The sequence below is a fragment of the Leptonotus elevatus genome, chromosome 21 (genome assembly GCF_054856555.1).
Source record: "Leptonotus elevatus isolate MCC_2025b chromosome 21, RoL_Lele_1.0, whole genome shotgun sequence".
NCBI lineage: Eukaryota > Metazoa > Chordata > Actinopteri > Syngnathiformes > Syngnathidae > Leptonotus > Leptonotus elevatus.
Genome location: NC_141259.1, coordinates 15,536,299 through 15,556,840, shown reverse-complemented (window position 1 = coordinate 15,556,840; position 20,542 = coordinate 15,536,299). Strand labels below are relative to the sequence as shown.

Below are 20,542 nucleotides of genomic sequence, written 5' to 3'. Positions count from 1 at the left end.
TGCAAAGCCATCAGCACTTGTTTGATTTCGTCCTCGTCTCTGCTGCTGTCTTCACCTGTGTCATTTTTAATGACTTGTTTGGCGTTTGCGCAACTCAATTCAACCAATCAATGGGAGTTTAGAGGTCATTGAATGTATTTGTTATCAGTAAATATGCAATTTGTGTGGATTTGTTGCTATTGACGGCAAATGTGCATTCGGCGGCGGCGGCGGCTCACGTGTTGTTTTCTTGTTGCACTCCATGTTTTTTTCCCCCACGTTGACCCTCTGGAAGCGTTTAGTAAACAGACGAGCGATGGAGCGAGCGCCACGTCGAAAGATTATGAATCGATAAGGACATTAATTAACGCCGAGTTGACCGGATGAATGATGTCGACGGCGTCGTCCTTCCTCGCCATTTCCCGCTTCGACTCGCACGGCTGACACGGAGGTCAATTGTGAAAAAGTGAATGGAGATGACGTCCAACTTTTTTGCTGGCTCAGTTTTCCCTTACAAACAATTCATCCAATCTCTTTGGCCTTGAGCGTGTTTGTGAGACACTGGAAGTTCTTTATTATTATTTTGTCAACTTTTTAATTACTAGTGGGATAAAAAGTGTACTCGTACATGGACTTGAACCTTGAACCTGCTCTAATGGCTTTCAACAATGGCACTCTGACTGTCATTGGCTATGTTGCCAACGGGTGGGGGGGGGGGGGGTGCGGGGGGGGCGTTTTTGAGCACGCGGCTCTGCTGCTCAGCGGGCGATAAAAGCTCAGGCAGGCGTGAAAGGAGCGCACCAAGTGGGCGGAGCCGCCGCCGCCGCACCCGCGTCCTCTCGCGGAGCCTGCACGCCCTCGACTCGACAGGCTGAGCCGACGACCCTCGTCGACCTTCGCCACCACTCGAACCCCCCGAGAGCACGTGCGTAAAAGGCGCACAGGACGGAGCTGGCCGCGCGCTTCTCCTCCTTCTCCTTCTTCTTCTTCTCCTCCAGATGGCTTGAGAGCGAAGCGGGTCCGAACTCGGCGGCATGATCGACTCCAACATGAGCCTGAGCTGCGCGCACGACCAGGCGGGAGGAGGCGCCGCCGCCGCCGCCGCCGTCGCCAGGTTCGAGGAGGCGTCCGGCTCGCCGTCGCCGTCGCCGCCGTCGCTCAGCCCGACGGGTCACGTGCTGGTGGCCGCGTGCCTGGGTTTGATCGGCGCGCTGGGCTTCGTGTGCAACCTGGCGGTGCTGGCCATGTTCTGGCGCTACCGGGCTCTGCGCACGCCCATCAACTTGCTGCTGGTCAGCATCTCGCTCAGCGACCTCCTGGTCAGCGTGCTCGGGACGCCCTTCAGCTTCGCCGCCAGCATCCGCGGACGCTGGCTCATCGGGCGCGCGGGCTGCGTCTGGTACGGGTTCGTCAACGCCTGCCTCGGTGAGTGCAGCTCAATTGCTCCAAAGTCACATTTGAACCTCGGGCGTTTCCTTCCACGCGCTGAACTCGCACCTGCGGCTGCGGACATGCAAGTGGCTTGTTGAAACAAAGTTGAAATAAGTCAAGCCTCTTTCACCTTAAATTGCATTTTTAGCGCATTTTGGCTCATAAGAAGCCAAAGGAAAGTCAATTTTGGAAAATGCACAATGACAAAAGTGGACAAAATGAAAAACATTTTGTTACTAAATGAAATTAAGTGTTAAATGCGGTAATGGTGGAAATATTGAAACAAAAGAAACATTTTAAAGGCACACATTTTTTATCCTGCATGAAAAAATGACTCCTTAAATCATCTTTTGACTGAGCGCCGTGTTATACTGCCTCCCAGTGGCCAGTGTGGGCACTCCTCAAGAAGCAGCACAATGAAATAAATTGCAGCATTAAAACTGTTTCATTTTCCATCAACTTCCTGTAGGTGCGATGCATCCCAATACTTTACTCAACCTCTGCATATTTTAGTTGACCTCGGCGAGTTGCCGTTAGCTGGCGCGCTAATAAGACGCGCTAACATCTTCGGCCGGCGTGTAAATAAGGAAGTACTGACACTTGAGGAAGAAAGTCAATGCCTGAAAATTGTAGATAATCAAAATAAGAAAAAGAAAAGAAATGCATGAACATGCGCAACGACTTTTTGGGAGCTGAAAAGCTCATGAAGTCAAATGTCATAAAAAAAAAAAAAAAAGACAGAAAAAAAGAGTGTTTGTGTGGACATGATGTGTCGTAGCAAAATGTCAACCGTGAGGATGGCAGACGCTGATTGTTGGGAAAAGTGCCGCCGCGCCGCTTGTTGAATCTCGGCATGCGCTTCCTCCTCTCGGACACAAAAGTGGGCGAAGTTGCTCGCTTCCTTCCCGATTGCAGCAAGTTGAGGCTCTTGTTTGCGACGCGTCCAAACGAGAAGCAAGTGATCGCATCATTGAGAGCCACTCACAACTTTTGTGGGATGTGCCGCAGACGGGGAGAAAGAAGAAAGAGTGAAAGAGTGAAAGGGTGAAAGGGTGAAAGAGTGAAAGAGTGAAAGGGTGAAAGGGTGAAAGGGTGAAAGGGTGAAAGAGCGAAATTGTGAAAGGGTGAAAGAGTGAAATAGTGAAATAGTGAAATAGTGAAAGGGTGAAAGGGTGAAAGAGTGAAATAGTGAAAGAGCGAAAGGGCGAACGAGTGAAAGAGCGAAAGAGTGAAAGGGTGCACGAGTGAACGAGTGAAAGAGTGAAAGAGTGAAAGGGTGAAAGGGTGAAAGGGTGAAAGAGTGAAAAAGTGAAAGAGTGAAAGAGCGAAAGAGCGAAATAGCAAAAGGGTGAAATTGTGAAAGAGTGAAAGAGTGAAATAGTGAAATAGTGAAAGAGTGAAAGGGTGAAAGAGCGAAAGGGTGAAAGAGTGAAAGAGCGAAAGGGTGAATGAGTGAAAGAGTGAAAGGGTGAAAGAGTGAAAGAGTGAAAGAGTGAAATAGCGAAAGAGTGAATGGTGAAAGGGTGAACGAGTGAAAGAGTGAAAGAGTGAAAGAGTGAAATAGTGAAATAGTGAAAGGGTGAAAGGGTGAAAGAGTGAAAGAGTGAAAGAGTGAAGGAGTGAAAGAGTGAAAGGGTGAAAGAGTGGGGAGGTGGGACAGGAAGTAAAGCCCGCGATGAGGGAAGAGAATTGTCCACAGATTGGATGCTTAGCCGTGATTAGGCTTTCTGCTGACTCAGCAGAAAGACGTCTCGGCCCGGCCCGCTTCGTTTCGTTCCTCGGGAGGGACGAGAAGAATTGCGCTTGAGGTGGAAAGCCCATTAAAACCCCAGCCAAGGGTCAGAATGATCGCGTTTGAGCCGGCGCCAGCACCCGCCACGCAAACCACCAGAGGTGCCGTGGGAGGAAAAATAAATGGAGGTCATTAGTACACGTCGGCTTTGAAAAGTGGAGACTGAGCCACGTGCTGCGGCACCCTCAATGCACAAAAGTGCACGTTGTTTGATGGCGACTGCACATTTGGATGCAGTTTGAAGCTGAACGATGTCAACAAAACGGTCGGGAAGCGTCGGGATTGTTTATGTCCGTCGGAAAACAGCTGGGTCCGAAATAGCCCAATTGGGCCAAACCAGCCCAACGGTACGGTTGAATGATAAAAAAATGAAAAGACAGAAAGAAATACAATTAAAAAAAAAGGGGGGGGGGGTTCATTGTAATTGGAACGTCTTTGAGGAACCAATTTGCACAAATGAAACGAAAAGACATTTTGAAAATGACAAACGGAAAGTCGCCATCGATCGTCAGCCAATCAGGCGGCTGCGTCGCCGTCCAAGTGGCTGGAGTGTCTCCCGGACGAGCTCATTAGCGCTGATTGGTCCTGATGTTGTCACCTGGCAACGGCAATTGAACAATTAGCAGCAGGAAGCAGAAAACTGCACAGGATTTTGTTCATCAACGCGAGCCCGCCGTCGTCGCGGTCGATCTTCTTCCGCCATTTTTTTTCCAGAAGCGGTTGGCGCCGTCCTCTCTTTTCACGGCTGCCAATTTGTGCGTTGAACGCGTGGCGTTGTCCTCCCTTTTTTTTCCCGCACGCAGGCATCGCGTCGCTGATTTCGCTGGCCGTGCTGTCGTACGAGCGCTACTGCACCATGACGGTGCCCAACATGGCGGACGGCCGCGACTTCCGCCCGGCGCTGGCCGGCATCTGCTTCTCCTGGTTCTACTCCGTGGCTTGGACGCTGCCGCCCTTGCTGGGCTGGAGCCGCTACGGGCCCGAGGGTCCCGGGACCACCTGCTCGGTGGACTGGCGCTCGCGGACGGCCAACAACGTCTCCTACGTGGTCTGCCTGTTCGCCTTCTGCCTGCTGCTGCCCTTCGCCGTCATCGTCTTCTCCTACGGCAAGCTGCTGCACGCCATCCGACAGGTGAGCTTTGAAAAAACCTTCTTGGACTTTCTACCCAACGTGTCGCCGCAGGAAGTGACATACGGACGAGGGAACGCGGCTGCGGTTGGCTCTCGCCTTCCGGTCTCGATGCGGTCGAAAGAAAGAGGAAGACGCTCGGAACAGCAAAAGTTGACAAGGGAAAAGGATCTTAACCAAATCAGTTGCACTTGGTCTCATCAGACCACACGTAGGACCAAAATGTCAGCTACTGGCAGCATCATCCGAATCGGCAATCCAACAGATGAACGATTATTTCCATTATTATTCAGCTTTTACTAAATATTTGATTCTCATGCAAAATGGTCAAATTGTTTTTCTTTGTTAGTTTTTGGGGTCCAGTTTTTTTTTTTTTAAATGGCAAAGATGCTTGCTTGCTTGCTTGCTGGCCGAATGATGTCATGTCGGCCATCTTGAAGTCGATCTTGCATCGTGATTAGCGAGACATGCTAATCCCTGCTGGCTAAGCTTGTGTTGGCCTGACAAAGATTTGAGCTTGAAGCGGATGACGGCGTTTGCTTTGATCTTTGGCAGTCAACCGCCCTCGGAAAGGCTCCTCCCCCTCCTCCTCCTCCTCCTCCTCCTCCTCCTCTGTTTTTTCTTCTTCTTGCTTTTATGAAAGTAGCGCATGCAGCAACAAATGATCTTTGAGAACATCAATGTTTGGCAAGGAAGTCCGATGTGATTGCTGTCCGCCCCAAACTTCAACTCAAGGAATCTTAGCTGCTCTGTGACTTTCCGACCGTCTCGTGACCGATGCAACAATGAAAAATCGAAACAAAACGATATCTGGAAGTTCATGTACGAGAGCAAAAAACAAAGCTGAAAATCATAGCATGGCATCTTCATTGATGATATTTTTTTGCACGATTGGGTTTCCCCTTCGCTACCACCAAGTCGATTGACCGCGGTTCTCGGTACGTCTGATAATTATTATTATTATTATAATAATAATGATCCAAATAAGACACCAACTGGTTTGTTGACGAGCTGCAAATGTGCTTTGCGGCCATCCACGATTGAATCGTTGACTGTATTCGGCGCGTCTGTGGAACGCGTGAAGTCAAGTCAGCGATTTCCTCTCGGGCGATATTTACGGCAAAATGTGACGCAACGCTTGTAAATTGGAAGCAATTGCGGATTACTGCTAACCGTTTTGGGGGCGTTGATGTTAATGTGCGTGAAATGGATGAAATGCTGCCGCTGCCTTAAAGCCCGCAAGCTCGTTCATGCTAACGCACAGCATGCGCTGTATTGCGTGTAAACAAGACGATCTCAAGTGGAGCAGATAAGCGGCAGCCTGTGGCCCAAATAGGAGCAGATTCCAGATCGATGCTGAAGATAAACGCTTTTCTAGGTCGAGTCTCACAATTACGAGCTTACATTTGACGGCGTTTTTGTCCACCGACTGCTCACCACAAAACGTCGCAGTTTCATCGGTGGGGAAGAGGATGGAAGTGCTTGGGGGCCGGCGTTTTTCATTTGGCGCTCCATTTGCCGGCTCGTGTGACTTTTCTGCACACGCTGCAAACGTTTCCATTTTTGCTTTTGTCATATAAAACGCTTTTTGTTTTTGCGCGATTGCCTATTCTGTGTCTGTTTTTCGGTATTTTTCGGTATTTTGTCGTCAGGGAGCGCGTTGACAGCTTGACATGATCAAATGTTGTTCAAATGGACGCGGGGGCGTCAATGGCTTCAATTGGCTGACGTCCAAATGAGACAGGAAGAAAAACGCATCCAGAAAAACCCTAACCCTAACCCCTAAACCCTAACCCTAACCAACACTAACCCTAACCCTAACCAACCCTAACCCTAACCCCTAACCCTAACCCTAACCCCTAACCCTAAACCCTAACTAACCCCTAACCCTAACCCCTAACCCTAACCCTAACCCTAACCCCTAACCCTAACCCCTAACCCTAACCCTAACCCTAACCCTAACCCTAACCCTAACCCTTTTGAGGCTCATTCGATGTCGCCGTGTTGATTAGCCGCATTAGCCTTTCTGGTGTAAACTGATTAAAAAGGTGGCTAAAGTTCATGTGTAAGGTTGCACATCCAAGCTACTCGCTGGACGAGGATGTGGTAGCATGCTAGCCGGCTAAACTAGCAGCTAGTTTAGCCAGCTAGCATGCTACCAGTAGACTGCCACACAAATGAGCTGTATCGTGAGCTAGTTAGAAAATGTGTTCAGTAATTGGTTTTTATGGGATAGTTAGCTAGTTTGAGTTGAAGTTATTCCACAATAGTTCACACGCTTTGTAAATATGCAAAAATGATGTGAATTTTGTTCAAGGAAAGCGAGCACAACCGCTAAGGCCTGTCGACGAGCTGTTAGCCGAGCCAGCTTGCAAATCGACACTCTTCTTCTTTTCTTCTCTTGCATGTTGTTTATGAGTTGCAAGTCATCATTTTAAATTCTTTGTCTCGATTGTCCATCACCTGAACGCGATAGACGGTTCTATATTCCTTGCTGGTGAACCTGCGGTGTTTTTTCTGCTCTTTGGTCCCATTGAACTCATTTCAGGTTCGATTTGATCGCAAAATGAATCGAAGAAGAAAAATGGCGCTCTTGAATTGCTCAGTGCGGATGATGAGCGCTTGTCAAATGATACGTTTCATAAGGCAAGTGTTCATGTTCCATAGCACGTCGCCATGGCGATCAACCCAAACGGCACCTGCAGTGCTTTGTCATTATATTGAAGCAGGCGCCAGTTTTGTTTTGTTTTTTGCACAAATGTTTTGTGAATCCTTCTGCTTACGTCGGGGACTGTAAAAAGAAAAGTGTTGTGATATTTATTTTAATCAATGAATCGATATCAGGGCTTGAGTCTTTATCTTAACGAGAGAAAATCCAATCGAATTAGCCGGGCTTCTATTTACGTCACCTGAATGACTTTATTGACGTCCGTGCGTGTCAAACATCGACGTTGCAGCGTTTTCCGCTCGCGTGGAAAAAAGCTCTCGATCAATTCATCAATTGGTTCGAGTCCTTCATTGATGTGTTTACACCGGCGATGTAATCCAAACATCACGATACGATAATTATGGCGATATTAAAAAAGGGCACATTTTCTGGTGAGCTAACAAATACACGCACGCACGCACGCACGCACGCACGCACGCACGCACATACACATACTCACCCACACACACACACACAAAACAAACAAAAAATAATAATAATAAAATATATTAAAAAAAATAATAATAATAATAAAAGAGCAATGATGATGACATTTCCGAATGAACAATACTGAGCTCTTAAAAAAAAAAAAAAAAAAGAAGAAGAAAAAAAAAAAAGGGCACATTATTGTAAAAAAAAAAAAAAAAGAAGAAGAGCTCACACACCAAAAAATCTCTCATCAAACTTTTTGTGGAGAAAATGATTTGTTTGCGCTTGCAGGTGCGCAGCAGCAGCTCGGTGGTGACGCGGCGGCGGGAGCAGCGGGTTCTGGTCATGGTGGTCACCATGGTGGTCTGCTACCTGGTCTGCTGGCTGCCGTACGGCGTGGTGGCCCTGATGGCCACCTTTGGCCCCGGAGACCCCCTCAGCCCCGAGGCCGGCATCGTGCCCTCGCTGCTGGCCAAGTCCTCCACCGTGGTCAACCCCTTCATCTACATCTTCATGAACAAACAGGTGAGCACTCGTCACCTGGAACCTTTTACGGATCAAATTTGAGCCGTTTTGGGGCAACCAAAAATGTCAAACTATCGTTCGTCCGTCCAAGTGCCACAAAGTTTGTGTCCACTGAAAATGTTCCAGTTCCAATTTGAAATCGATTTTCCGTTCTTGCCATCTTGAAAAAGACCGGCCAACTGTCTGCGTTCCCACCACATTTGAACCGTGAAACACGCACGTCTTGAGAAGGTCAAATGTTGAAATAGTGACATCCGTCCGTCCGTCCGTCCATCGGCCTGCTGTTGACGAACGCGAGTGCTTTGTGACGCAAAGGCCCCCCCCCCCCCCCCCCAAATAAATAAAGAAATACACGGACTGAGAAGGACCATCAGCACTGACCTGGATCCGAGGACAAAAACCTTCTTCAGTCTGTATTTTTTTGAGGCCTGGCGTCACAAAGCACCCGCCGAGAATGTGCCGGCGGAGAGACGGGAGTGTCGGAATCGGGTCACACTTTGCAACATTTTGCTGGCGTGCGGCAATTTGTCCTGCCAGTCTTGTTGAAGAGAAAGCAGACTTATTCTTTGTCCACGCAGTCCGGTCTCTGTTAGGTCAAAGCGCGAGAACAATATTTTTCCATTCGATTTTTGACCTCCGCATGGAAATCAAAAGATTGAATGTGACGGCGAAGGAAACGCGAGCGGACGGCTGACGAAAAGCATCGTAAGCGGATGAAAGCGTTATTTGAAGAAGAAAGTGTGTCCGTGACTTTTCTTCTCATCTCCAAAGCCAGACGACGCGGCAGAAGGCTGACCTTTCTGACCTTTGGGTCGGCCATTATTTCATCCGTCTGTCCGTCTTTTGTCACGTCACTGGATTTGGCGCCGGAGACAAAGACGACGTTTGATCAAAAGCCGCCATAACTGCGCGGCGCTTTCAGTCTTCAGTTCCTCCCAGCCCATCAAATATGTCCGCCGTGCGTTGAGGCGAGTTGAAGACTTCAAGCGCCGCACAGAACGTCGACGACCTCAACCCCGTTGACGGCGGCCGCCCGCCACGGGACGTTTCGGCGTTCCCCGTAAAAGTCAGGAAGAGGCTTTTGTTTGCGGGTCGAGGGCGGACGTCAGCGTCAAACGATGAGCGGCCACGCAAACGAGCGCCTCACGCTCGCCTTCGCCAACGTCAACAAGAGAAACGACAACATTGCTTGAAACGCTCGAGAAAGTCCACTCGTGGTTTTGCCGGCTTTCTGGGGAAATGTAGTCGACTTCAAGTATACGTGCGGAAACACTCAAGTATACTAAGTGCGCTACGTTTATCCATGGAGACCATCGAGACGACTCCAACGCATCTTTGGATGGGATGAGGATGACGATGACGATGAGTTCTTCATCACGTCCTGTTGCAATTTGGACAGCTTAAGTTTGACGGATCAGAACCAAGCAACAGAAACGTCGTCGTCGTCGTCTTCTCGTGACTTCATTCGTCGCACTTCATCGTCATCGCCACATTTTGGGAGTTTTTCAGTGTTGTTGACTTCCGCATTTCTGTTGAACTCAAGCTCATATGCAGATTGTGTGTTTTTGTGCGCGTGTAGTTCTACCGCTGTTTCCGAGCCTTCTTCAGATGTTCGGCCGTCGAAGGACGCTCCGCCCTCAAGACCTTCTCCGGGGTGACCAAGACGCTGCGCGGCGTCCGTCCGGAGCTCCGCGACCACCGTGTGTCCGCCTCCGCGCCGACCTCGGCGCACGCCACGCCGACCTCGCCGCACGCCGCGCCGACCTCGCCGCACGCCGCACCGACCTCGCCGCACACCGCACCGACCTCGCCGCACGCCGCGCCGACTTCGGCGCACGCAACGCCGACCTCGCCGCACGCCGCGCCGACCTCGCCGCACGCCGCGCCGACCTCGCCGCACGCCGCGCCGACCTCGGCGCACGCCACGCCGCAATCGCACCATCGGTCCTCGGAGGCGGATAATCGGCCGGCCGCTCACGCAAACGGTTCGAAACCCAAAGCGACTCTGGTGGCTCATTACAGAGAGTGACGACGGTCCCGGACTGGCTGGCTCCAAAAATGTCTTTCCATGCATCCATTTTGCCTGAAGTTTTAGGATAAACCTCAAATGCACTTTAAGCTCGACACATCATTTGTGGTTTTCTCCAACGTTTCACTGGTTTTTTTTTTCATTCTGAAGTTTCAACCCGAAAGCCCAACTTTTTGAGAGTCATGGACGAATGGACAGAAGAAGTGGACTCGGACCCGGAGCGGCCAACGGGCCTTTCCCATCGGAAGTTTGTGTCCACATGAGAGCGCGAGTGTTCCCTTGAAGCTCTTCGGCTACAAACGTTCCGATGAAGGTTCCGAGCGAGACGTAACACACGGGATCGGGATCCACTCGGCCCGCTCGAGCTCGCAGGCAGAACAAACGGCCGCAATGTCGCCACACGGAAGCAACAGCGCCGCAAAAATCGCCTTCGATCGCTAATTGAATGCACGGAAGAAAATGTTATTACCATGTCATTGATCTCGATGGCATAAAACAGCCCCGGCCGACAGCACGCACGCCTCCGACGAAATCCTTTTTGAGAGGAGAAAAAAGTGCACATGACTCAGCAGGAGAAAAAAAAGAAAAAAGAATCAAGTTCTAAAAGCAGAACTGCGCCAAACAAACGCAGCACGACAAATCAAATGAAATGCGGCAGAAAAAAAGTGTTTTGGTGATGCTTGAGCTGAAAAAGAAACAAATCACAATAAATTATTGTTTTTTGTTTTTTTAAAAAAATGTCATAAAATAAAAGTCAACTCATCTTTGAATCCAGCCATTGTGAAGACGAACATCTTCACGTCCTGTGGCGCCAATTTCTCATTGGCTTCCTTTCGCCGCAGTTTATTTTTCCGGCCGTTATTCGCAGGAGCTCAAGCAAAGTTTCGCCTTGTAAACGGTGGCAAACAAGTGACGCTTATTCACACGGAAGGGAAATAAGCGACACGTCACGAAGCAACCATCAGCCAAGAAAAGCAGAGCGTCTCGCGGCGGACGCTTTTTTTTCCCATCACGAAGTCAAATGAAGAATGACGCAACTCGTAAAACGGTGACACGTGACAAGTGACGCAACTCGTAAAACGGTGACACGTGACAAGTGACGCTTGCACACACGGAAGGGAATTGCAAGTTGCAAGTTTGAGGCTGCACAACATATCAAACCCACGTCAGCTCTTCTGTGGTTCCAAAGTTAACCGTTGGACACTTGTTGACTTCAAGTTGTGTTGTCAACTTCCGTCTCTCACAATAATCCCATTTGATGAACCATTGATACTTTGACATCAACAATTTGTAAGACAAAACGTCAAGCTTCAGTGACGTTCATTTGCCGATTAAGTGCCAGTAGCAGTGACGTAGCAAACATTCCCCAGGGGCCCCAAAAGTGATTGGGGGACCCGGCGGCCATTTGTAGTATACATCGTGCAAGCGTCATTTTATAATTGCGCATTTAATAAACGCTCACCATTGATTGTGCTTCATTCAATTGACTTGTTTTGTTTGTTTAACTTGAGCAAGAAATCCAAGTGAGCCACAAAACAGGAAAATAAAATCACTCTTGTGTGTTGGGTGTTTCTTTTAATTTGATGTTTTTTTTAAATAAAACATTTCCGAAATGTTTTTTGTAAACATCTTACATTAAAAAAAAAAAAAAAAAACTTTACTAAACATGTTTTTTTTTCTTCAAATAAATGCCTGAATGGTCATCTTAAAAAAATTCAAAAATAATAATAAAAGCATTAATATTACATGGTCATTTATTCTATAATAAAAGCCTTAGTATACATGATTTTTTTTTCAATAAATGCCTACAAGGTCATGTTTTTAAAACAATTTGGCGGACTGTCTCCTTTAAAAATGCTTTACTAGATGTGGTCATTAAAAAGCCAGTTACTATAAATGGTTATATTTTTTAAAAAAAAGCCTTACAATAAACGGTCTTCAAAATAAATAAATACATAAATAAATAATAAAATAAATGCTTTACTACATAATCTAATCTTAATTTTATGTTTTGTCTAGTTTTTAATAAAATACTTTCTTTAAACATCTCATTGTACATTGTCATTTAAAAAAACGCTTTACTGTACACGGTCATTTAAAAAATAAAATAATAATAGCCTTATTATATACATTTTTATTATTTTAAATAAATAAATGCCTCGATACTTGGTCTTTAAAATATATATATATTTTAATTATTTACTTAAGTTTTACTATAATTAGTTGGTTTAAAAAAAAAACACACTTCGAACTATGCATGATACAAAAACGCCAGTTGTTCTTTTTGTTTTTGTTTTTGAAATAAAAACTTTACTATCATTTACATAAACCAAAAAAAATCAGCGTTGCTATACATGGTTGTGTGTTTTTTTTTAAGAAAAAACCCCACCCGACTCAGAAAATTCGAGACGGTCAATTGTCATTGCTGCACTGCTAATGCGATTTGTGTCACAATTATGCCGCTTCTGATATGAGACACGCACGCACGCACGCACGCACGCACGCACGCGCACACACTGTGTACCGTTCGTTAATTCAGTTAAGACTTTACTGCTGGGGGAAAACAAAACGGCAGCTGTACTTTTAGCGCCACTTCCAATTTCATTTTCAAAGTGATCCATTACTTTGCTTTAATGAAATTTGGGGGGGGGGGGGGGGGGGCGACACAAAATGAGGGTCGTGGGGGCCCAGTGGGCAGAATTAAGAGACATGACCCACATAAAAGGAGTGCGAGAAGCCTGGCAGGATTTCAAAGAAGAAGAATATTTGATGAGCAAAAGCGAGCGACGTCGCGTGCCCCCCTTTGAGTTTGATGGAAGGCAACGTAAACACCGCTCAACATCACGAAGAGCACACGAGGTGTGCGTGCGTGCGCGTGCGCGCGTTGCCACGACAACCCAAGGCGGCTGCTTCCGCTTGGCCGAACTGGGCCGAACTGAGCCGAACTGAGCCTCACGAGTGACTGAACGTGGACAACACGTCCAACAACACATTTTGGGTTACAAATGAGAACAAAAAGAATGCAGAAATATTGCAAATGTCAAAAGAAATGTGGTACAGTAAAGAAACAAAAAGAAAAATAATTTCATAAACTTCGGGAAGCTGTCATCTTTTCGCGATGTTTTGCTGCCACGGCAAAAAGGGTTTCGCTCCCCAACTTGACGCCGAGTTTCATTTTTCTCCTTTCAGGCTGCAGATAAAGTGCAGACGCCCTCACGAACTCAATGACACGGCAATGAGGACGCGCGCGCGCGCGCGCACACACACACACACGAGGAAGAGTTTCAGCTTGTCAAGCATACATAAATCTCAGTGTTGAAAAAAACATAATCCCGTCATAAGAAGATAAAACTGAGTGTATGATTACATTTCGGAATCATTTCAAGAAGCACATTTGACAGATCAGACGTCAGTCGCGTTTTGTTTTTCAATCTTTATTTCATCTTTTCAGTTGTCCAGTGAGGATGTTTGCGTTTTCAAGTCCATCAACAAGCTGGCGCGTGTTTGCGCTTTACTTCTTGCGGTAGTCGTCCTGCTGGTGGAACTGGTCGCCGTAGCTCCTCAGAATGTCCTGGAGGCTGGGCACGCCCTGGGGGGGCGGCGGCGGCAGGTTGGACAGGTGAGTCTCCTCCTGGCCGCTCTGGTAGGGCTCGGCTTCGTAAGGGTCCTGTTCCGGCGCCGCCGGTTGAGCCTCGCGGCGCTCGGCCGGAGCCTCGGGTTCGACGCGCCGCAAGCGGCAGTCGCGGTCGAACTCGGGGTCGCAGTGCGGGTTGGGGGGCTCCAGGACGCCGTTGCGGCTGCCGTCGGCGTTCAGGTGGGGCTCGTAGGCCTCGGCGGGGTAGGCCAGGCGGCGGTGGGCGCCCGACCGAGGCTCGGCCGTCTGCAGCGGGAAGCACTCGCGGTCGTACCCGATGAAGCAGTCGTAGCCCTCTTTGGTTTTTCCCGGGGGGCCCAGCGGGTGGCGCTCCTCCCTGGTAGGCTCCTCGTAGGCGGGCTGAGAGAACGGGTAGTGTTGGCGGGCGCCGTGGCGATGCATGGCGGCAGTGGCGCCGTCTCTCATGGCGGAGAACGGATCATTGGGGCTGGACTCGGACGAGGCATCTGTGCGGGGCGCGTACGGGTCGCCGCCCTGAGCCTGCGCCATGAAGCGGCGCAGGATCGCAAACGGGTCGTTAGCGGGCGGCGTGGCCGGGGCGCTGGCCTGCCGGTACATGGCGTACGGGTCGTTAGCGGGCGGCGTGGCCGGGGCGCTGGCCTGCCGGTACATGGCGTACGGGTCGGCGACTCTGTTAGCATGAGCGTTAGCATCTCGGTACATGCCGTAGGGGTCGCTGTAGTGATCGGCGGCGGGAGGGGGGGCGCGGATGGCGGCCGCCTCCTCGCTTGCCTCCTGTTTGTACGCCTCTGGGGGCGTGGCGTATTTGGTGGCGGTGAGGGGGTTGCAACCCTCGTCAAAGAGGGGGTTGCACGACCCTGGGCCAGCCGGGGACGGGGGCTTGGGGGCCTGGAAGGAAAAAAGCAATTTACATAAGACCTCTGCCAGTGGTGGGACGTAAACAAATACAAATCTGGTGCAAAAATCAGCCTTAAAAAGCTTCTTCTTTTTTTCGTACCCGCTCCTCGGATTGGCTGGCATCTTTTATTATACTGGCAAACGTCTTCTTTTTTGCAGTGCGAAGGACATTTGAATGATTTGAGTCATTGCGGGCTGCTGAGTCTGAAAATGACGTCCATTACTTTGAATCAGCTCGAGTTTTCCAGAGATTGATATTTTTGACAATAACTGATTCATTTGGAGAAATCAAAACGGTTTTTACCGCTAATATATATTTCTTCTGACATTTTCGAGCAATCTGTCCACTTTCGATTATGCGTCCGAACTGCTGCTCTTGATGAGCGTCACCTGCTGAATGAATGAATTGTTGTAAATGTGTACAATTATCTTTGTCTTTATCAATTTTTAAAAAAGATGCCTTTTTCTATCAGATTGGTAAATGTCCATAAAATGTTTTGGATGTTTCTGATTCTGTGTAAAGTACGTTGGGACGATTTTATATGGAAAAAAAAAAGTGTCTTATTGATGGCATTTTGTGGAACTTGTTGACTGTAATTGATGACGTATCTGCCGTCGGGACGAGGTTAAAACTCACCATTCGCGAGGCGGCATGGTTGCAGTACGGGTCCCTGAGCGGGTCACAGTTGGGGTACTGCAGGTAGAGGCCGGAGGGGCCCTTCTGCACCAACTGGGTCGGCGGGGTCTCGGCGGCGGGCGGGTAACCGCGGGCGGCCCTCAGGTGGTACTGCAGACACTCGACGTCCTCGGCGCCGCACACGTGCAGCAGCTCGGCCTTTTGCTCCTGAAATCCCAAACATTTGCAAACGTTTGCAAACATTTGCAAACGTTTGCAAACATTTGCAAACGTTTGCAAACATTTGCAAACATTGCGCCTCGGCCCAACCGCGCTTGGCAAACTCGGACAAGTCAAGTAAATGTTGCGCTCCGCCGTCATACCTTGGAGAGGAAAGAAACTGCCGATGGCGCGTAGTAGTGGTAACCAGACTGAGGATCTTTTGCTGAGGCGGCGGAGCGTACAAAAAGGGGGGCAGGGGACTTCACCGGGGCCGGGGCGGCGGCAGGCAGCACCAAGGGCAGGTATGGACTCTTCCCGGCCGCCAGGGCGGCGTACAGGCAGTAGGGGTCCTTGGTGGGGTCGCAGGCTTTGAGCGGCGCCGGCTTGGGGGGTTCGGGCTTGGGCCTGGCGGTGTAGGACGCCACGCAGTCCGCGTCGTCCGAGTCGGCGCACGACTTGTAGATCTCCCCCAGGTGGCGCAGGTAAGCCTTGTAAGAGCGACGGCCTTCGGCGCGGTTTTTGTTCTGGAGGTAAGTCAGGTAGATGCGGTCCAGCTCCTGAACCTGAGGAGGGGGGGGGGGGGGGGCGGGGGGGGGGGGGGGGTGCATTCAGATGATGCCGTGAAACTGAACTTTGATCCTTTTTAATCTGCGTGAATGGTCTGCCAATCAACCCTAACCCATTTCCGTTGATATTTTTGGATGCGAACTGACGGCGAAAAGTGATGATTGCGCGCGTACTCACGGCCTCCTGGTTGCCGTTGTCGGTGAAGTACTTGTACCAGCTCCAGAAGTCCGAGTGCTGCTTATACCAGCTGATGTTCCTGCGGTTGCGGCTCAGCCGTCGGTGGGCCGCCGCCTCCGCCGCCGCCTCCGCTCCGGTCCGGATGCTCTCCGCCGCTGAGGGCGAGACGAAGACGGCGTTAATCACGCCGGCCTTTCCCAAATCCACGCGGCAGACGTGTGATGTCATTTGGGAGGAAACGCAAGACATTTTGGACCACATGACTTCTCCTTGTTCACGTCTTACTTCCGCGACGACCACTTTTTGGACTGTTGCTCCAGCTAACCGCTACGTTTCATATCACATTGACCTTTGCCACTTCTTCTCCTCTCACGACATCAACTCGAACTGTTGCTTGGACTTCTATGACGACTTCTTGTCGTCCAGTAACTTTAACGACTACCATTATTTTACTACTACTCTGACGACGACTACAATTTTTTTCCAACTGTTATTTTTACCACCACCAGTTCTTTGGCCCCAACTTGAACTTTGACACTTGTGCTACTTTTACTGATGCTACAAGTAATACTGCTAGTAATAGTACTCTTCTACTAGTTCACTGACTTTGAATATCCCGACTATTGTTTCTACTTCTAATGAAACTTGTCATTCTCAAAGGATTCCCATGGCAACATTTGTAGCACTCGTTTAATTTCCACTCGGTCTTCTACGACGTGTCCAGTTGAAAGTCCGGACGTCGGACTGAGGAGCGCCGTCATGAAATCTTGCGCGCGGGCGTGGCTGCCTTTACCGTCTGGTTCGGCCTTGCCGGCGACGGGTCCCGCAGACGCGTCGGCTGCAGGAGAGCATAAAAAAAAAAAAGTCACCGCCAGCAGATTGCTTCCGCGCCACATCCGATGCCGACGGCGATGATGAGGACGACGAAGGCGCTCTAACGCTTACGGACGCACATTCTTGCCTAACGAGCCTGCCGGCAGACCTTTGTACATTTTATAGGTGAGCCTCCAACACTGGACCGCATGCCGCGCCTTCCAATCTGCGCGCGAGCTTGTTTTTCATCTCCGCAGGCAAAAGGTGTTAATGCCTTCCAGAAGGGGAGGAGCCGAACGAGTCGGGCTGAAAAAAGATTCAGCTTGGAAAAAATGAACACAACTCTGCAAAACCTCACATTTGCATGTTTTTGCTTGGAGAAAAAAAGAAAATATTTTTGCAAAGTGTGCGACAAATCAGTCCAAATCAACTTTTACCGGCACCATATTCATATTTGCAGTTCATCTTCAACAACAGTCTGCTGGAAAATTTTTATTAAAGTATATGTATATAAAAATTTTTTTTTATATTGCATAATGTTACAGTGTGTCTTTTTTTTTTAGGTATAAAACCTTTATCCGGTTTTAGGTGAACACATTTTTTTGGTAACAAAAAGTTTGAGAAAAACTGATTTGAAGGCCTCATCAATCTGATGCATTATAATTAACTTCAAGAAAATGTAAAAAATATATCCAGATTGGATGTTGCCTTAGTGTACGTCTCTCTCTCTCTCTTTTTTTTTTAATGAGCCAGCAAAAAAAAATGTGTGTGTGGCCAATGTGAAGCGTTTGACTTTGAAGAGGTGATGCCGACAGGTATCCATTTTCCTTCAGGAGCAACTGAGCAGCGCTGCTGAAATGGAAAATCAAGGGGGCGTGGCTTGTGAAGCGGTCAATCACCTCCCACCTTTGCGGATGACAAGCAGGTGTGCGGAGGCTCGGGGGTTGCGATGTTTTGAGCATTTATGGCCAGGATGATGATGATGATGATGATAATTATGATGAAGACGCGACTTGAAAGGAAGAACGCAACATAAGCTGCTCGCCATCACGGCGTCAACACAATCAATATTTGATCAGCTTGAACAACGAACTCGTGTTTGTTTTGCGATCTTTTCCAACATAAGAACGAGTGCAAATACACGACACGTATTTGAGCTTCATGAGTTGGTTCGACAGATTTCCAGTTCAAGTCAATATAAGTTATATCTTTTTGGTTTAATACATGCGTACTGTATTATTCTTACATACATTTTTAATTAGAAATCGGATTATATCACAATATTCTTTTTTATATCTTTAATATGTATAGATATAAATATCCATTTTCAATTAACATACACAGTTTATAAATGTTTGTATCATACAACTGTAATTAAGATAAATAGCATCAAGATACATTTTGAGGAATGAATACATTTTTAACATCCTTATGAATATTTCTCGAGTGATTGGCTGCCGTCTTCTTGAAGCGGGGCCTCCATTTTGTCCTCAAGTTACAAAATGTGCTCAAAAAGACATCAACGGAACTTTAATGAGTTGAAGCAGCACTTGCACTTTTTACAAGAGTACTTTGTCACACAAGTATGTGTACTTGTACTTGAGTACTTTTCCCAGCTCCCGCGCTCAGCACTTTCGCCGGCAGCGACCTTGAATCAACTCACCGGGCAGCAGCAGCACGACGACGATGGCGATGGCCAGCGTGGCGACCACCGGCACGGCGGACGGGCCGCTCCTCCTCGGGGCAGCCATGACTCCACTGGACTCGGCTCGGGCGGTCTCGTCTCCTACCAGGGTGGGAAAGAAAGAGTCAGAAAAGGACTTGGAACCAGCGCGCAAGGCAAAAAAGTTTTTCTTCTCACCTGTGGTGACTGACGACAATCAACGGGGGTCCGAGAGGGACTCTTGCGGACCACCAAATACGTGTGTGATGCACGCCTCCCGGAGACAGACTGCCGAGTCAAAGAACCCGGGACAGCTTTTAAACCGGGCCCGTCATCACACACACACACTTTGATGTGCAGCCTTTCACGGAGGGCGACCTCAACAAGGGTCCTGATTGGCCTAGGGCTTCCAAAGGCCGGGGCCAATGGGAGGAAGTGTGATTAAAAGCAGGAAAGAAAGAAAAAAAAAAAGGTAGGAGGGATTTTTTTTTCTTTTGGTTTCAGGGGAATGCTGAGAGATCAGCATTCACTCCGATACTGTACATGGAACTTTTTTTTTTTCAAGCATGCCGTACAAAAGGTCAAGGAATGGAAAAAAAAACGTCAAAGTATCCCACACTGAAATAACGGCCCAGAAACCGATAGAAAGGACTTTGAAATGATCTCAACCCTTGAAAATGCAGTGAGTGAAGCATGACAGAGTGAATGCTGAGACACAAGCATTCTCACTAAAGCTCTTTCTTGCATCAGTAAACATTTTCTCAACATGTGAGACAAAATTCAAGATAATAGGCCTGGCAACGCAAACATGTTGCGTTTACTTCTTGTGCGAATGTCCCTCTCTCAGCATTCACTCAAAATCATGGTTGTCATCTTGAACAGAGACAAACGCGGCATAACTCCAAAAATAGTCGCCTGCCTGACAAATTTGACATGGAAATGTGTATATTTGGATTCTTACCGTGAATGCAGATTTGAGCATTCACACTAATAAACAATATTTGTACTATTGTTTGAATGATGAAAGATAAACTTTCAAACTAATACTTTACAATACCAGAAAAGATACCAAATTGTGTGACTGCTGAGAGACAAGCATTCACTCTCGTCAATCTTTCATTATGTTGTCCTATGAAAATAAAATATATGCGGCTTCTTATTTTGCTAATGCCGAGAGATGAGCATTCACACTAATCAGATGTGTTCAGGTGTCCTCCGCAATGCTGACTGCAGCCACTAGGGGAGGGACATCTGAGCATTGCCGCTATACTTTTCTTTCTTTCTTTCTTGTTGTCATCTCTCAGCATTCACACCCGTCTTTGGCGAGGTGCCAGAAGACGCGAGACGCTAATGAGGTGCCGCATAAGCACTTTTTCGGAGGCCGTCAGCGAACCCGCAAACACCAAAGCGCGTGCACGCGCACGCATGCAGCGTGCCAGCTGTTGAGCACATGAGGAATGCGCTAATCTTCAGCTTCCTGCACACCCCGCGCTGTGTCCAGGCACGTTCGGCCTTTCAGACAAACGTAAACATTTTGGTTAGGCTGCTCAAAACGGGCGGCAGCGCCACATTTCCTTCAGGGAAGAACTGAAATCCTGATTTTGGAAAAAAAACAAAAAAAAGTTTGAATTGTGACGTCTGTTTGCCAGGAAAAAAAAAAAAAAAAGCTGAATGATGCGAGTTTAGACTCCCATCCAAGTTTCCCCCCAGTTCGGGAGCATCCTCCCGTCGCTCGCTGGAAAACCGATGGCCCAATTTGTCTGGCAGGGAAGTCAGTTTCATTGACACGTGAATGACGTCCATCTCGCACCAGCGACGCTGCTGGACGAGGGAAAATGGCCTCCAGTGTATCCCAGTCCTGTTGCGGCGGGAAAAAATCGAAACGACGGCGGCATTGAACCCGCCGCCCGTCCTGTCGCCGAGCGCGCGGCGGCTGTTTCGACGCGCGGG

General features: G+C 48.5%; 2 protein-coding genes across 3 annotated transcripts; one reads left to right on the top strand and one right to left on the bottom strand.

Annotated features, from left to right (window-relative positions):
• The first annotated feature begins 759 nt into the window (after window positions 1-759).
• On the top strand, window positions 760-11,489 carry tmtopsb (teleost multiple tissue opsin b). The gene is made up of 4 exons (XM_086065846.1): window positions 760-1,404; window positions 4,006-4,334; window positions 7,759-7,992; window positions 9,572-11,489. Exons 1-4 carry the CDS (start codon window positions 1,014-1,016, stop codon window positions 10,019-10,021), a joined length of 1,404 nt encoding a protein of 467 aa, XP_085921972.1. The 5' UTR covers window positions 760-1,013; the 3' UTR covers window positions 10,022-11,489.
• A 1,965-nt stretch (window positions 11,490-13,454) lies between these two features.
• On the bottom strand, window positions 13,455-20,538 carry and1 (actinodin1). Of its 2 annotated transcripts, XM_086066544.1 has the most exons (7): window positions 18,791-20,538; window positions 18,593-18,715; window positions 16,910-16,954; window positions 16,117-16,271; window positions 15,534-15,935; window positions 15,172-15,378; window positions 13,455-14,525 (listed from the first exon to the last, which is right to left on the bottom strand). In XM_086066544.1, the coding sequence occupies exons 2-7, from the start codon at window positions 18,678-18,680 to the stop codon at window positions 13,533-13,535; spliced, it is 1,890 nt and encodes a 629-aa protein (XP_085922670.1). In that variant the 5' UTR covers window positions 18,681-18,715; window positions 18,791-20,538; the 3' UTR covers window positions 13,455-13,532. The 2 variants fall into 2 exon arrangements, with proteins under 2 accessions (XP_085922670.1, XP_085922671.1); XM_086066545.1 differs by lacking the exon at window positions 18,791-20,538 and having other exon boundaries at window positions 16,910-17,235; window positions 18,593-18,665.
• Between the last annotated feature and the right edge of the window lie 4 nt (window positions 20,539-20,542).

Bases quoted from the DNA above. Each gene is read 5' to 3' on its own strand.
- tmtopsb (XM_086065846.1), top strand. From the start codon at position 1,014: ATGATCGACTCCAACATGAGCCTGAGCTGCGCGCACGACCAGGCGGGA. The intron at 1,405-4,005 runs GTGAGTGCAGCT...TCCCGCACGCAG, and splicing joins GTTCGTCAACGCCTGCCTCG to GCATCGCGTCGCTGATTTCG. The intron at 4,335-7,758 runs GTGAGCTTTGAA...TTGCGCTTGCAG, and splicing joins TGCTGCACGCCATCCGACAG to GTGCGCAGCAGCAGCTCGGT.
- and1 (XM_086066544.1), bottom strand. From the start codon at position 18,680: ATGGCTGCCCCGAGGAGGAGCGGCCCGTCCGCCGTGCCGGTGGTCGCC. The intron at 16,955-18,592 runs GTGAGTTGATTC...GCTCTCCTGCAG, and splicing joins CGTCGTGCTGCTGCTGCCCG to CCGACGCGTCTGCGGGACCC. The intron at 16,272-16,909 runs GTAAAGGCAGCC...TCTCGCCCTCAG, and splicing joins CGGCAAGGCCGAACCAGACG to CGGCGGAGAGCATCCGGACC.